General features: G+C 40.4%; 2 protein-coding genes across 4 annotated transcripts; one reads left to right on the forward strand and one right to left on the reverse strand.

Moving 5' to 3' along the window:
* Window positions 1-3,318: 3,318 nt before the first annotated feature.
* On the reverse strand, window positions 3,319-17,100 carry LOC127508345 (tripartite motif-containing protein 16-like). Of its 2 annotated transcripts, XM_051886179.1 has the most exons (6): window positions 16,289-17,100; window positions 12,657-12,752; window positions 12,327-12,560; window positions 7,894-8,053; window positions 7,564-7,611; window positions 3,319-6,577 (listed from the first exon to the last, which is right to left on the reverse strand). In XM_051886179.1, the coding sequence occupies exons 1-6, from the start codon at window positions 16,865-16,867 to the stop codon at window positions 6,060-6,062; spliced, it is 1,635 nt and encodes a 544-aa protein (XP_051742139.1). In that variant the 5' UTR covers window positions 16,868-17,100; the 3' UTR covers window positions 3,319-6,059. The 2 variants fall into 2 exon arrangements, with proteins under 2 accessions (XP_051742139.1, XP_051742140.1); XM_051886180.1 differs by lacking the exon at window positions 12,327-12,560.
* Window positions 12,805-16,779, forward strand: LOC127508355 (uncharacterized). Of its 2 annotated transcripts, none has more exons than XM_051886195.1 (2): window positions 12,805-15,754; window positions 16,564-16,779. In XM_051886195.1, exon 1 carries the CDS (start codon window positions 14,134-14,136, stop codon window positions 14,905-14,907), a length of 774 nt encoding a protein of 257 aa, XP_051742155.1. In that variant the 5' UTR covers window positions 12,805-14,133; the 3' UTR covers window positions 14,908-15,754; window positions 16,564-16,779. The 2 variants fall into 2 exon arrangements, with proteins under 2 accessions (XP_051742155.1, XP_051742157.1); XM_051886197.1 differs by lacking the exon at window positions 16,564-16,779 and adding an exon at window positions 16,144-16,257.

The following is a 17,100-nucleotide window of genomic DNA, read 5'->3' on the forward strand; positions in this document are numbered from 1 at the left end:
ATGAATGAGAAACTCAGAATTCTAGACTCTAGAATAGATGATGAACTTCTCCAGACTGGAAATTAAGACAAATGACTGGGCAGAAGTCATGTAGTGTATTCGCCTATAGACTACAGTATTGTCAATTTTTCTTTTTTTCTTTCTTTTTTTTTTTTTAAAAATGTACATTTATTTGTATAACGCTTTTCACAATGCATATTGTTTCAAAGCAGCTTTATAGAAAATGCATGTTTCTACATACTGAGTCAAAGTGTCCATATGTCAGAATGTACAGTTCCTTTAGCAGTTAGCTGACATCATGTATTCATTTAGGCAGTGTAGGGGAATTTTACAGTTAAAGACCCAAAAGACCAGATATGATGAATGAAGACCCAGAGTCAGAGTTTAAAAAAAATAAATTGAAGAAAATTTTATTGAAGAATAGTTTACAGTTTCATCAGCAGAAGCCAGCTTCAATTCTCACAAGGAGTTTGTATGCTGCTCTGCATACATTCACATTTCCACAACAATTATACTCTAACAGAGTCCACTAATGTCAATACTTCAGGTTGAATGATTCTGACTGGCTAAGAAAAATAGACAAAATTAGTAATCTTCCACATATGGACAGATAGTCAGAAGCATATCTCCATTCGTCAGGATGCTGACGAGGGGACCTTGGATTTAGGTACTGGATATCCTGTTGGGTCATGACATGACGTCTTCAGGTCTCCAGCCAAATGCCAGCTGTCCAATACAGGACCTACACACAGAACATTAGCGCACATACACAGATACACATGATTCACAGCTTCTTCAAGGCTGAAGTTGGCCCATGGCTCCAACAATAAGCAGGAAAGTTTCTCAAAACTTGGGATGGCATCCCAAGGTTGAAACAGAAAAGCAAATGGAAAATAATTGGCATCACTGCTGTTCATAATATTTCAAGCAATAGATAGTCAAATGCTTTTGATCTGACATAACTGGAGTGCAGGTTTGTGAGATGCATTATGTGAATGCTTGGCTAAAGAGATGTGTCTTTAATCTAGAGTTAAATTAGGAGAGTGTGGAGTCAACACACTCCAAAAAAGTTGGGACAGAGGCAAAATAAAAGTGAAAAGATTATATAATATCCAAGTTAAACTGTTTTTTAAACTTTATAGGCACAGGATGTCCTTCTAGATCATGACAAGGCGTCTGCAGGTCTCAAGCAGAATGCCAGAACCTGCACAGAACACTTAGCGTACATACAAAGATACACAGGATTCACAGCTTCTTCAAGGTTGAAGTTGGTCGAGGTTTTAATTATAACTGGAAATATTCCCAAAACATACTGATAAGTATACTTTTCTCTCAGTGAGAGGTACAGACAATGTTCATCATTATTCTCTAGTGTTTGAAGATGAAAAGGAAAATAAATGCTTTAACATACGTTGAAGAAGTCATTCAAATAATTTAACAATTAGAAAGATAAATGTTGATTAATAACTCAAAAGATATGTATTGAAGCAGCAGTGGATTCCAGAATCCAACCCTTCTATATATATATATATATATACAGTAGTCAACGTTTGAAGGTTTTAAGACAACTTTGATGAATGGTTTTGATCCACTTCAAATGTTGACTACTGTATATATATATTATATTATATATATATATTATATATTACTGTACACCCCTCACATTTCAGCAACCATTTTAGTATATCTTCTCAAGTGACAATACTACAGAAGTGAAAATTGTATATACTTTAGAGTAGCCAATGTGCTGCTTGTATAGTAGTACAGATTTACAGTCCTCTAAAAATAAGTCAACATACAGCCATTGTTGTCTAAATAACTGGCAACAAAAGTGAGTACACCCTAAGTAAACATGTCAAAACTGTGTCCAAAGTGTCAATATTTTGTGTGAGCACCACTGTTATCTAGCACTGCCTTAATCCTCCTGGGCATGGAATTCACCAGAGCTGCACATGTTGTTGCTGGGATCCTCTTCAACTCCTCCAAAATGACATCATGGAGCTGCTGGATGTTAGACACATGGCGCTTCTCCACCTTCCGCTTGAGGATGCCCCACAGGTGCTCAATAGGGTTCAGGTCTGGAGATATACTTGGCAACTCCATCACCTTCACCTTCAGCTTCCTCAGCAAGGCAGTTGTCATCTTGGCGGTGTGTTTGGGGTCACAGTGCATGTTGGAATCCATGTTTCCCTCAATGAAGCGCAGCTCCCCAGTCCCAGCAGTACTCATGCAGCCCCAGACCATGACACTCCCACCACCATGCTTGACTGTAGGCAAGACACAATTTTCTTGGTACTTCTCACCAGGGCCTCGCCACACATGCTGGACACCATCTGAGCCAAACAAGTTTATCTTAGTCTCATCAGACCACAGAACATGGTTCCAGTAGTTCATGCTCTTGGACAGGTTGTCTTCAGCAAATTGTTTGCGGGCTTTCTTGTGAGCCAGCTTCAGAAGAGGCTTCCTTCTGGGACGACGGCCATGCAAACCGACTTGTTGCAGTGTGCGGTGTATGGTCTGAGCACTGACAAGCTGACCTTCTGCTTCTGCAACCTCTAAAGCAATGTTGGCAGCACCCAACATTTTTTTTTTTGAAGCCAGCTTTTTTGAAGCCAGCACCTGACGCACAGCATGAGGACTCAACTTCTTTGATCGACCCTTGCGAGGCCTGTTCCGAGTGGAACCCGTCTTGGAAAACCTCTGTTTGACCCTGGCCATTGTACTGTAACTCAGTTTCAGGGTGTTACTGGTCTTCTTATAGCCTAGGCCATCTTTGTGGAGAGCAACAATTCTAATTCTCAAATCCTCAGAGAGTTCTTTGCCATAAGGTGCCATGTTGAACATCCAGTGGTCAGTATGAGAGGATTGTACTCAAAGCACCAAATTTTAACTGCTCTAATACAAGATATGCAAGTTTGTATGGTCCTATCAAGCATGCAAAAACATAAACATGATGAATAGGACATGTGGCTTTGCATGGTAAAAAGATGTAGAGCTGTTATCACTTAGGGTGTACTCACTTTTGTTGCCAGTTATTTAGACAATAATGACTGTATGTTGAGTTATTTTCAGAAGACAGTAAATCTATACTGCTATACAAGCAGCACATTGACTACTCTAAAATATATACAAGGTTAATTTCTAAAGTATTGTCCCTTGAGAATATATACTAAAATGTGAGGGGTGTACTCACTTTTGTGAGATACTGTGTGTATATATATATATATATATATATATATATATATATATATATATATATTATGTTATGTATAGCCTATGTTTATAGTGTGTCATTAGAGAATGAAAGCTCTGATTCAATGATTTTCTGCAGGGCATTTTTATTATGGTGTTTTAGTAAAATATATGTTGATAAATAGCCTACTGATGTTTATTACTGTGTCCTGTTTTATGGGTCTGTATCACAGTTTTTCTTGATTGCTAACACACTGATTCATTTGTGATAATTTCCCAAAACCATTCATTCAGTTCTCAAAACAAAGACCCATTTCTCAAAATTTTTAAAATGTTTTCACACACATTCCAATTCTCTTAATGATTTCTGCAAAACTCTACACAAAAATGCCCTGATTTTACACAGTTTTAACCATGTTCTCTATTGAAAATTATGGCTTTCTTGACTCAACATTTGATAAAGTTGTTGATGTAAAATATAGTTCTTTCCAGAAATTTATAGTATCAGTGTTGATGTTGCAAAAAACAGTGAGCTTTGAAGTTCTGGATAAAAAGAAAAAGATTCCAGATGAAAAAGATTAAGGTGAAGTAAAGTAAAGTGCAGCTTCACGAAAATAGTTATGTACTTTTTCTTTTTTGTATTCTTCTTGCTTCTCTATAAGTGACCCAATATGTGAAATCCCAGTGTTTCTTCATCCCTCATCTTCTGCAGCACAATTTCCCTCACATTTTGAAATGTCTTTTTTTTCCTAACACTATTTTCTCCACTACTAATATCATTTTCCACATCTTCACTCTTTACATTGTTCACAAATGTTTCTGTTATTTCAATATTCAAAATCACACTATCCTCAATCTGTTCATTTTGTAATGAACCCTGTGTTTGATCATTTAACTGAAAGGTGCTTTTGATAGTAATAATAAAAATGAGTTATGTATTTATTTGTCACTACAATAAAAACTAAATGAATGTGATTTCCATCAAAACAATTAGAGTTTGAGAAAAGCACTGATACACACACACACACGCGCGCGCGCACACTACTCCCTTCTGAAAAAGAAGTATACTTCATGTTCATTTTATGAAGTATACTTAAGTAATGTTCAAGTATACTTTTAAGAATATTTCATGTAGTAAGTATGCTAGTAGCAAACTTGTAAGTGTACTATTTCAGTACTGCTTGGGACTAAATTGGAAGTATACGTTTAAGTGTACTATAAGTGTAACAGTAGTGAACTTTAAGTGCACAGTTTACTAGTTCACAGTTCACAGCTACGTTTCTCATTTCTCATGCATCTGTACCACAAGTGAACTTATAAGTATACTAGTAGTTTACTATTTTAATACTAGTAGCACATTTTTAGTATATGAAAGTACACTTTGAAGTATACTCTCAGTAAACTACTAATTTAGTGCAAGTATACTTGTAAGTTTTCTTTAAGTGAACATAACATCACACTTATGGTTTACTTTTTATATATTATTTTTGCACTTTACGTATACTATGTTCCTATTTAGGTGTCATTTTTTAAAACTTGAAATATACCTTAAACTCTTTCCATTTTAAAAACATTTTATTCTAGCTTCATGAATCCTTTTTTTTTTTTTTTTTTTTAATCAGCACTTAAATGTGGGTAAGTTTCATTAAAAAAGGCCAACATTTTAAACAAAAAGCTGAGAAAATTGCATTTTTGTAAAAGACTACGTCCGGATATGATTCAGAAAGATGATCAAAACACAGATGGAGTAGATCAAGTCCATTAACACCCCCAAAGCTTCACAGTCCTATAGCTCGTTCTGGGTCGACATTTCAGTTAGGCAGTTTTGATTTACATGCTGTTTGATGATCACGTTATTTTACATTTGCGTGAACAATCTTCTATCACTTGTTTCTGCTTCTTCTTCGCCTGTGTTTTGATCCAGAGATTCTGTACTCTTTCAGAAGATGTGTAACAGCACCTCCTACCATATAACAGTGAAAACATGGATAAAATTCAGTGAATGGCGGAGAAAGAGTAAAGTAGATTTGAAGTAAATTCCCATGTACATTACAAGTGGACTAGCCTACAGAAAAATTCACACACTCATTTAAGGAACATATCTGTTTTCTTTATAAATCAATATTTTCAAACAATGTAAGTTTATAAGAAAGTATGTAAAACTATGTGAAAAAAGTATTTAATAGGCTACTCAATCAAAAGATTAAGCCAAGTATACTTAGAATACTTAATTATACTTTTAAGTATACTAAAGATTGAGTACAAGTATTGTCCAAATATACATAGGCCCGGTTTCACAGACATGGCTTAGACTAAGCCAGGATTAGGCCTTAGTTCATTTAGGGTATTTAAGTAGCTTTTATAAACATACCCAAGAAAAAAACATTACCGGTGTGCATCTTGAGACAAAACAATGGCAGTGACATATTTTAAGATATGTCAGAGCAAGTTGCCTTCAGTTAAAACAGCTCAAACATGCATTTTAGTCTAGGACTAGCTTAAGCCTTGTCTGTGAAACCAATGGATATACTTTTCTGACAGTATAAGTCAAGTATACTTAAGTGCAATTTTAAGTATATTTCTGAGAAGTACATAAAGTATATTTCTGAGAAGTATATAAAAAGTAGACTGAAAGTATACTTTCTTATTTTTAGTTTAAAAGAAGTATACTAATAGCACACTTTTTCGTAAGGGCTGTCTCTATGAGGATTTAATACACACATTTATTCTGTTATTTCAGTTTAAGAAGTTCAGCTGTATTAATGTAAAGAAGAGGAAATAACACCCTGTAACATCTCAATGTTACTGATTTCTCATGAAGCTCAAAGTATTATGGGTAAAATCTCTCTACAATCTATTCTGAAACATCAACACAGTTTCACTGATCCAGACCAAACATAAAACCCAAGATAGAGCGGCTGAGTAAATGTGGTCTGGACTGTGTGGATGAGGCTCATTGTGTCAGAGACGCTGTAGAAGGACAGAGTTCCTGCACTGTGATCCACATACACTCCTATTTTACCACTGATAGACTTTACAGGGAGAGCAGTCTTTATCTTATTATGTATGAATGAGTATTTGGAGGAATAGCAGTCCAAACTCCAGGACTGATCATTATATCCAAACGCACACTCATAACCCTGTCCCTTCCTGCCGATGCTCTTATATGACACTGATATACGCACACTATTCCCACTCCACTCAATCTCCCAGTAACAGCGTCCACACACACTCTCTCTACACAACACCTGACGATAATAATCAAATCTGTCTGGATGATCAGGATACGGCTGGACTGTGTCAGTGTTAGTAATCACTCTGTTCCTTTCAGACAGACAGAGGCGTTTATGCACTGTGTTCAGATCCAGAGTGAGCTGATGGGAATCTGATGGAGAGAAAACAAATCAGAACCAGGAATTATGAATCTTTCTGATCTTTTAGGGCCAGTTGTTCAAAAAGTTTAATCTGGATCAGAATTATCTGGATTTGGAAATCCCATGTTTTGCTATCCAGGATCAGGTAATCCATCTTACTTTTGTGCTGGTTTTTCAAAGCAAAATTGGACTGGATCACCCTGGGGGAAACACATTTCAAAGCTTTTGCATTCTCGTTCCACGTAGCGTTCACCCGAGAAACTTTGCCTTCGCTTGCAAAGAACTTTGGCACAATCATAAGAGATGAACCAGTCAATGTAGTATACAAACAATGATTAAAAAACACTTTGAATTAAATATAATATTTTTGTTTGATATTTACAGCTGTTTGGGGATTATTTTATTGCACCAAGATCTCTGTTTTACTTTACAGTAGGTTACAGAAAGGCTAAATATGTAGCTTAATGTCTCCTAATTTATTACTTAAGTTAACTAATCAAGAGCAAAATAAATGTGTGTGTATGTATATTACATGATAAAAATGTTGTATTTTTAGTTTTAAAGTTATTACATTTTTGTTCCTTAAATCCAGTATATCAGTATAATCCAGATTTTTTGGATCAAAGGTATCCCAATCTTACTAAAAAGTTTTGAACAACACAAACTGATGATTTTATCCAGATCAAAACCAAGATTGGGTTTTGTGATCTAATCTGATTTCAGAGTCCTTTTTTCCTTTTGAACAACCCGTTTTCAAGATTTGATCCGATCCGATAGCCGAAATCCGATCAGATTACTTTTGAACAATTGGCCCTTAATGTATCTGAACTCTTCATGTTCAGTGTATCATCAGTGTCTCAGTACAGCTGACCAGATATCCTGTGCAAATCATCATTTACATGATCAGTTATAAAACTATCGTGATTTCTTTCACCTTCTACAGGAAGAACATGAACACATTCAGTGAGTTTTTCTGCTTGTTTTCTTAATGACTTACACTGTAGGAAGTCATTCTTGGTCTTGGGATTCATGTTAGTGAAAGTGACTGTGGAAATAAACAGACATGAACAGTGTGAAGAGAAATGACAAGATAAAATACATTCATTTCTAAGACATTCCTAATATGATGTTCTATGATATTAGAGCAGATGAATCTCCAGGGGCCTCATTTATAAAACACACATATCGGCTTTGATCTGAAATTCCATTGATTTTTTTTGTGTGCAATTGGATGTTATATAAATTGCAGGAACATTTTAGAAACTGTTGTATGTTCACATTTAGGATCTTTCTACCATGTGTTTAAAATCGAGGCCCAGGACTTTACCTCTGTCAGAGATCTTTATGATCTCCCCTTTACAGAAATCCTCCAGTTTGTCTCTCAGCTGACGGACAGATTCTCTCATGCCATCAAAAGAGAAGAGAGAACTGAAGGGATCATTAGATTCGCCTGTAGATTCGGGAGGTGCTGAGAGAGACTGGAAACTCTACAGAAAACAGAAATCAAAACTCATCAGCTCCACACTTCAGCCAATAACCTGCACTATATCAGATCTGTGCGGCTCTTGTTGATCTTCAGTAACTCGCCTCAATAGAGTACTTTCACACAATCAGAAACATTCTTCTCATATTCATTATTTAATGCAACAAACGCTAATATATGACACTTAAACTCCTTGTGAAAAAGTGCACTTTAGCATACTTTTAAATTATTACAGAAATAATATAATTTAAAAATATACTTAAGAGTAGATTGAATGTAAGGCTTTCAGACACTCTATTTTTCAAATTATTATCATTATTGTAATTAAATTAATGTATTTGTTACGGAAGTACACTCAGAACTCAGAGATAGCGGTTAACAGGAATTTTATTGACAGCAACTGAGTTGGAGCAGAATATCAGGTGAGTAAACTGAGCAATGATACTTTCACGAGTTTGTGTGCCCATATAATCTTAGTGTAAGTGGTAAACAGATTTGGCTTGCTGTCTGCTATAGAGGGGCTCGGAGAGGATATTCTACCCGAGCTCCGATTGCCCCCCCATAACAGGCAAAATTGTACAAAAAGGAGGAGAAGGGGAGGAGGAGGAGGGATGCCGAAAGAACTAACAACAGGAAGAGGTAAGATGCTGGTTTTATACCTTGGTATTAATTGGAAGATTAGATGGGTGTACTCCTCCCGAAATTAATTAGTTTAATAACTTCACTTAGCAGAGAGGATGTAGATGATGACATCAGTCTTTGTCTTACAGGTCCAGGAGATCGTGGATGAGCAGATGGAAGATGGATGCAAGCACACACACACACACACACACACACACACACAGCACGGTGAGTACACACACAGAGACAATGGAGGACGATGACGAGGAGAACACGCTGGAGAAACACTGGAGGTAAGTACTTGGAGACGCTGGAGAATCTTGCTTGGAGAAATCATAGGAGAAACAGGGAATGAGTCCATTATGCGCAAACAAGACTGGACACTGGAGTGAGGTGAGGTTTGTGCTTATAAAGCCAGCGTGATGAACGTTGATCTGCTTGGTGATGGTGAAGGGGCCAATGTATTTGGGACTAAGCTTCTTGCAGGGCAAGCGCATCCTGATGTCCCTGGTCGACAGCCAAACCTTCTGACCTGGTTGGCAGGATGGAGCTGTGGAACGTTTCAGGTCGACTATCATCCTGCGTCAGCGCAAAGACCGCTGAAGCTGGTGGTTAACTGCGTCCCAGACCCTCTTGCTCTCTCGGAACCAGTGGTCGACAGATGGAACATCAGACGGCACTCCAGACCATGAGAAGAGAGGGGGCTGGTAACCGAGTACACACTGGAAGCGAATGAGTCCAGTGGTAGGCTGATGAAGGGAGTTCTGTGCGTATTCGGCCCAGCCCAGGAACTGGTTCCAAGAGTTCTGGTGGCCATGGCAGAAGATTTGTAGGAAGCGGCCAAACTCTTGGATCGTTCTCTCCATCTGCTCAGTTCGACTGGGGATGGTATCCAGAGGAGAAACTGACAGTCACACCTAGGAGGGCGAAGAAAGCTTTCCTAACTTTTGAGATAAACTGCGGTCAGGTACAATGTCTTCAGGAATTCCGTAGTATCAGAAGATGTGGTTAAACATGAGCTCTGCCTTTGAGGGGGAGGAGAAGATGACAGGATTGGGAGAAACTGTCCACCAGGATACATGTGTTACCATAGGAGGGAGAAAGGTCCGTGATGAAATCCACTCCTAGGTGTGACCATGGTTGGTTGGGAAGGGGCAGCGAGTGGAGCTTGCCTGATGGTAAATGGCGAAGGCTCTCCGAGATGGTACAGTCTTGACATCCCTGTACGAACCTTCTCACATCCCTGGCCATGCTGGGCCACCAGAAGTGATCTCTTAACAACAAGAGGATACCATTGGCCCCGGTTGGCCAGTGCCCAGACATAAGTGAGCAGAGTGAATGAGGGGAGTGCGTTGTGCTCTGGTGACGTATTGCAAAACTGGTGGGCAGCACGGCGGAGCTGTGGTGGAGGCATTGGAGGAGGGAACAGTGCTTGAGGACCATTGGATGGGATGACTTTTTCTTTGGACAGGATGGGTTCGGGATCTTCGCTGACCTCTTCTGGAGCATATAGGCGGGATAGAGCATCAGCTTTCACATTCTTTGGACCTGGAAGATAGGAAAAGGAGAAGTTGCTCCTCAAGAGCCAGCTTGATAGCGAGGAGTTCCCTGTTGTCGATGTCATAGTTTCTCTCCGCCGGGCTGAGTTTACGGGAGAAGAAGGCACATGGATGGAGTCTGGCTAGAGTCCCCTGCTGCTGAGACAACACCGCTTCTACCCTGGTGATGGATGCATCCACCTCGATGATGAATGGTTTCTCAGGGTCTGGATGGATGAGGAGCGGAGCACTAGTGAATGCCTCTTTGTGTGTGTTGAAAGCTTTGGTGGCAGATGGTGACCAGGACAGAGATTTGGGCTTGTTCTTCAGGAGACTAATGAGTGGATAGGCGATGGAGCTGTAATTATGAATGAATCTCCTGTAGAAGTTTGAGAAGCCGAGTAAATGTTGGAGTTCTCTGATGGTTGTGGGAACTGGCCAGTTCTTGATGGCTTCGACCTTCCCCTCGTCCATCTGGATGCCACTGCTACTGATGTTGTACCCAAGGAACTGCATTGAGGACTGATGGAAAGAGCACTTCTCGGCATTGAAAAACAGATGGTATTCTCTCAGGCGTTTCAGGACCTCTGCAACGTGGTGGTGATGTTCGGCCGTCTTCCACTCGTCCCCCTCACATTTTCAGATGAGGTTATAGATGCTGCGGAGGTCTAACTTGGTGAAAACAGTGGCTCCGCTAAGATGTTTTAATGCCGCTGGGACGAGGGAAAGTGGATATCTGAAGATATCACAGATGATAACTGCTCTCACTGGATCAGCAGCGATAACGGAGAGGATCTTTTTGAATCTGTTTGAATCTAGATCGTGATCGTTTTATGATTAATTGTGCAGCTCTACACGTAGCTAGGCTATAGTAATTATGCAAGGTAACAACAAAAACAAAAACTATAAAAGTTACAAGCTATTAACTTATTTAACTCTATTTAATTGTCTTCTTCCATTTTGTCATCAACTTATCAACAGTATTCAAAAAATGCTGGGAAATCATTAGGCTTGTTCGATATGCATCGGTGCTGTGCAGACCGATCAGTTTATGACATCAAAGTACTGTGGGAGCGATTGGACAGCAGACGACTCTTTATGAAGAGTCGTCTGAATCGCTCTCGCGGTACTTTGATGTCATACGCCGATTGGTCTGCGCAGCGCAGATGCATCTCCAACAAGCCTAATAACTTCACAACACATGACTCTACAAGATTAATTATTGATAGGCTGATTTAAACCTGCAAAAAAACAATCATGCTTTAGAGAAGAAAAAAAAAATCATCCACTGAAGCTGCCTACCTAATGACTTTCTACACAAAGACCTTGATAGAAATGTACTGGAGTGAAAAGTACAATATTTGTCTTTCAAATATAGTGAAGTTACAATCACAAGTTTAAAAAAATATATATTCTCAAGTAAAGTACAGATTCTCAAAAAGTGTACTTAAGTAAATGTACTTCGTTACTACTCTGACTATAAGTGCACATTCAGTACAATTAAGCACACTTCTTTTTCACAAGGAAGGGACTATGTGTGAACCTTCTAGTAAATGGTTCGGATGATAAAACATCTGCTAAGAACATAATTGCATGTAACAGGTTAAGCAAATCAATGGAGTCACATTGTAGGTTTGAGAAGATTTGCTGAGGAAAAGCAGTTCAGAGGCTATGAGCAGATTGACCATTATTTGTAACTTTTGACTGGTTAGTGTCACTGAAACTTCACAAGGATTAAACAAGGCCAAATTAGCTAACCTAATACCCTAAAGATTGGGCAAACAAACTAGTTAATTATGAAAATAAAAATCAATCTTATCAGGTTTGAAGATCACCTGACCCAATTTTGGTAACAATTACTGAAAATAATGAATAAAGAAATAAAAGATTTAATTAAAAAGATCTAGTTGAAAAATCTAGTTGGGTCTAAACTGATACCATCAAGTTCACTGATTTCATCAGAAGGAAAAATTAGTTAATGGTGTTTGCCACCTAAATATTTATTCCAGAAAAAAAAAAGAATTCCTGACAACATCTCAGTCAACGGCTCATTCTGCTCTCATGAATGTTTCTCTTGCTCAAGTCCACTATGATCCTGTTCTTCTAGATCTCTGTTACCTGCAGGAATTTGATGTGATCATGTGTGTGTGAAAGCTGCTCCAGCTCAGCGTCTCTCCTCCTCAGATCATTGATCTCCTGCTCCAGTCGCTCCAGTCGTCCTTCAGCTCGACTCACTGCAGCCTTTTCCTGATCTCTGATCCGCTGTGTGACCTCAGAGCGGCTTCTCTCAATGGAGTGAATGAGCTCAGTAAAGATCCTCTCACTGTCCTCCACTGCTGTCTGTGCAGAGCGCTGTTAGGACACACATCACAATCACACAGTGGCTTCAGCGGGACTGACAGAGTCCAAACTGAGACGTCTCGAACTTCTCTTCTTCTCCAGACTCACCTTATGAGACTCCACAGCCTCTCTCAGCTGCTGAAGATCTTTCTGTCTCTGCTGGATTCTCTGACGAATCTTTATCTGCGTCTCCTTCAGCTGTTTCTGGAGGAAAAACCAATAACAGCAAATTTAAACTTAAAACTACAATCACACAAAAAATTTAATTGACATGAATCCAGAATTGGTGGAGGGTTAAAGATCTAGCATGGTAAGTTTATACTGTATGTTCAAAACATAGATTCATAGTTTCCTGAAATGAGATTATGAATGAATATGAAACTAAAATGTTTTAATTTTGTCATCATTTACTCTCCCTCATGTCGTTACAAACCTGTATGACTTTCTATCTATTGTGAGACACAACAGAAGATATTTTGAAGAATGTCTCAGCTGTTTACAAACTGAGGCCAAACAAAATATGGTGACACGTCAATAACATCAAACCTCATTAATTCTTGCATGTCACAGTCACATGACTAAACATCATGATGTCATGACACAAACACCAGTGAAGTTTGATGTTTTTGATGTCACCATATTTGATTTGGGTTCTGCATTCATGAGTTGATCAATGATTTGTGAATCGAAATTTGGCTCTTTCAAAAGTAGCATACTTTTAAAAAGTGTACTTATGGAAAAATAATATAGTTTAAAAGAATATACTTGTGTGAACTAAATGTAATGTTTTCAGACACACAACTGCATGTTAATTGCCATTAAATGAAATGTATTATAGTTTAATTTCATATTTAAAGCAATTAACTGACCTTAAGAGGGATTTTTTGACCCACTTAAGTAGGACTGAAATAAATCTTCACATGTAATTTCATAATTCTGTTGTCTTGAAATATGTGTAAAAATAAATAAAGTGTACTGTCAAATGTACTAAGCATGAATGGTAAGCTAAAATATACTGTAAATGAAGTTGCACTTTACTACTGTTACGATCACCAGCTGGAGTGCCCTTGATAGCCACCAGAAGGCACTCCACATCAGACTATTGTCATTCCCTCACAAACTACATTTCCCATAACTCACTGCTTAGTCTCATCATCCATGATTGTCTTCATCTGTGTCTTATTAGCTCTTTACCTCTGCCTATATAAGTCTGTCATTCATTATGAAATCTTGTAAGTGTCATGCTGCATTTCTGAGTGCTACCTTGGTTTCCTGTCCTTAATTTTTGACCCTGTTTGCCTGTTTTTGGATTTGCACTGTTTGCCTATCTCTTGTGGATTTCCCTGTTATGGTTGGACCATGCATCAAGCTCCGTTGGCTACGGAGCTTGGCCCACCATGGTCACCAGCGTGTGCAGTTCTAATGGTCGCTAGTCCTGTGCTTTCAGTGCCTTCCAGTCCTGTGATCCCGGCACCAGAGCATGTTTACAGCATGGCCGCCAAGCCAAAGCCTCCAGCTATCATGGCCGTCACGCCAGAGCCTCTAGCCACCATGGACGCCACGTCAGAGCCTCCAGCCGCCATGGATGCCATGCCAGAGCCTACAGCCATCTTGGACGCTACGCCAGAGCTGTCTATTTTGTGTGTGGGCCACACACTACTCTCCAGCCCATGAGTCCTCTACAGAGCCTGCTCCACCCATGAGTCCCATCCAGAGCCCACTCCAGCCCATGAGTCCCATCCAGAGCCCGCTCCAGCCCATGAGTCCCATCCAGAGCCCGCTCCAGCCCATGAGTCCCATCCAGAGCCCGCTCCAGCCCATGAGTCGCATCCAGGGGCCGCTCCAGCCCATGAGTCCCATCCAGAGCCCGCTCCAGCCCATGAGTCGCATCCAGGGGCCGCTCCAGCCCATGAGTCCCATCCAGAGCCCGCTCCAGCCCATGAGTCCGCTCCAGAGCCCACTCCAGCCCATGAGTCCTCTGCAGAGCCCACTCCAGTCCATGAGTCTGCTCCAGAGCTCGGTCCAGTCCATGAGTCTGCTCCAGAGCTCGCTCCAGCCCATGAGTCCGCTCCAGAGCCCGCTCCAGCCCATGAGTCCGCTCCAGAGCCCGCTCCAGCCCATGAGTCCGCTCCAGAGCCCGCTCCAGCCCATGAGTCCGCTCCAGAGCCCGCTCCAGCCCATGAGTCCGCTCCAGAGCCCGCTCCAGCCCATGAGTCCGCTCCAGAGCCCGCTCCAGCCCATGAGTCCACTCCAGAGCCCACTTCAGCCCATGAGAGCCTGCTCCAGACAAGCTTCAGCCCAGGTTTGCTCCAGAGCCCACTGCCCCAGAGTTCAGCCATGTGTTGGTTCCAGCCTGTGAGCTTCCTGTCTGCCCTGATGTGACCACAGAGGTTGTCCCAGAGTTTCCTGCCTGTGCTAACATGACCACAGAGGTCATGCCTGAGTTTCATGCCTGCCTTGATGCGACCACGGAGGTTGGCCATGAACTTTCTGTTTGCCCAGACACTACCACAGAGGTCATTCCTGAACTGCCTGTGTGCCTTGACACAACCGCAGAGGCCGTTTATGAACTGCCTGTTTACCCTAAAATGACCACAGAGGTCGACCTGTTGGTCCTGTTATGACCATGGATGACACCCCTGAGCTCCCTGGTTGTTTTGACAAGGCCCCTGAGACCAACCCTAAACTCTCTGTGCTCTGTGTTACAGTTTCGCCTAATCAGCCATGGTGCTATCCAGTTCCTTCAGATCTACGCTGGGGGTCTTCGGCTCCACCGTGGTTGTCATTGGCTCTGCCTGCTTCTCCACAGTGGTTACAAGCTACACCTTGGTGGCCCTCTGCTCCACCAATGGGGTCTTCAGTCCCATCAACTCAGCTGTGGTGGTCTTCTGCCACCACAGCTGAGTTGTGTCACCAGCTGGAGTCCCCTTGATAGCCACCAGAGGGCACTCCACATCAGACTATTGTCATTCCCTCATGAACTACATTTCCCATAACTCACTGCCTGGTCTCAGTCTTGTAAGTGTTACAATGCATTTTTGAGTGCTCCTTTGGTTTCTTGTTCTTTGGTTTTGACCCTGTTTGCCTATCTCTCGTGGTTTTCCCTTTTTGCCTGGGTTCCTGTGCCCTGTTATGGTTTGGACGGTTTACCCTGTGTTTATGATCTTTTGCTGTTTTTAACTTCGATTGTGGATTACTCTTTACATGTAAGTACTTTACATGTGCTTTAGTATGTTAGTCAACACATCAAAATAAGTTTAATTCTTTAACGCACAAAAAGAGTTAAATTGAAATATTAAATATTATTAAAATGTACTTATTTACACATATGCACTTTGTAATAATTAAAATGTACTTCATTATTACAAAGTGTACTTTATAGTGAAACATAGTCATGAAAGTTTAGTCTGTTTAAATCCACTTAAGTGACCTTTAATTTCATTAATATTATATTACCTCCAAGTACAGTTTTTTAAAATATGCTTTTAATTTGAAGTACAATTACAATTAAGCACACTTCTTTTTTTAACTACTAGAGTTGTTTAGATTACTTATGCTTTTATGCTTGTGTACCCCATTGACCTTCAATGTATAGACTAAAATAGATGAGACATTCTTCAAAATATCATCTTTTAAGTTCTGCAGAACAAAATCAGTCAAACTAGTTTAGAACGGCATGACGGTGAGTAAATGAAGACAACACTTTCATTTCTGTGTGAACAATCCCTCTCAGTTCATACCTGTTTCTCTGTCCTCTGTGCTGCAGTTGATACAGTGTTGTGGTTTTTATGTTCATACTCCTTACACTGCACACAGATGCATTGTTGATCAGTGATACAGTACATTTCTAGCTCTTTATCATGTTTACGGCAGATCATGTCCTGCAGTCGTCCAGTGGCATCGATCACTTTGTGTGGCTTACGAGAGTGAAATTCCTCATGATGGTCAAAATGAGTTTGACAGTAAGACTCCTGACACACCAGACAGGACTTGACAGCTTTGTGTTTTCTTCCAGTACAGACGTCACACTGCACGTCTCCAGCTTCAACGTAACAGTCACCAGGAGGTTTAGTCTTCTTCAGTTTCTCCACCATTTCAGCCAGAATGGTGTTTTTACCTAAAGCAGGTCTTGGACTGAAGGTCTGTCTGCACTGAGGACAGCTGTAGACTCTCTTCTCATCCTCCTGATCCCAGCAGCATATAATACAGCTCTTACAGTAACTGTGTCCGCAGGGAATGGTCACTGGATCCTTCAGGAGATCCAGACACACTGGACACATGAACTCATTCTGATCGACTGAAATTCTGGCTTCTGCCATTTTACTGCATGAATACAGAGAGACACAAACACACAACAGCTCAACAATACTTCAGTTTCTGTTTCCCTGAACTGACGAGTTGAAATAGCTTCCTGCTTCTGTGTTTGAGTGACGTGTGGAAAACAGGCGCGTCTGTAAAGCAGCTTCCTCATTCATGCTCAAGGAGAGTAATTTTCCTGCTGTGTTTATGTGGCCTTTAAGCGGAATCCAGAACATTATAATTATGAGTTCTG

The sequence above is a fragment of the Ctenopharyngodon idella genome, chromosome 3 (assembly GCF_019924925.1).
Source record: "Ctenopharyngodon idella isolate HZGC_01 chromosome 3, HZGC01, whole genome shotgun sequence".
Classification (NCBI taxonomy): domain Eukaryota; kingdom Metazoa; phylum Chordata; class Actinopteri; order Cypriniformes; family Xenocyprididae; genus Ctenopharyngodon; species Ctenopharyngodon idella.

Bases quoted from the DNA above. Each gene is read 5' to 3' on its own strand.
- LOC127508355 (XM_051886195.1), top strand. From the start codon at position 14,134: ATGCCATGCCAGAGCCTACAGCCATCTTGGACGCTACGCCAGAGCTGT.
- LOC127508345 (XM_051886179.1), bottom strand. From the start codon at position 16,867: ATGGCAGAAGCCAGAATTTCAGTCGATCAGAATGAGTTCATGTGTCCA. The intron at 12,753-16,288 runs GTATGAACTGAG...TTTTTCCTCCAG, and splicing joins CACAGAGGACAGAGAAACAG to AAACAGCTGAAGGAGACGCA. The intron at 8,054-12,326 runs GTAACAGAGATC...TGTTTTCTGTAG, and splicing joins ATCACATCAAATTCCTGCAG to AGTTTCCAGTCTCTCTCAGC.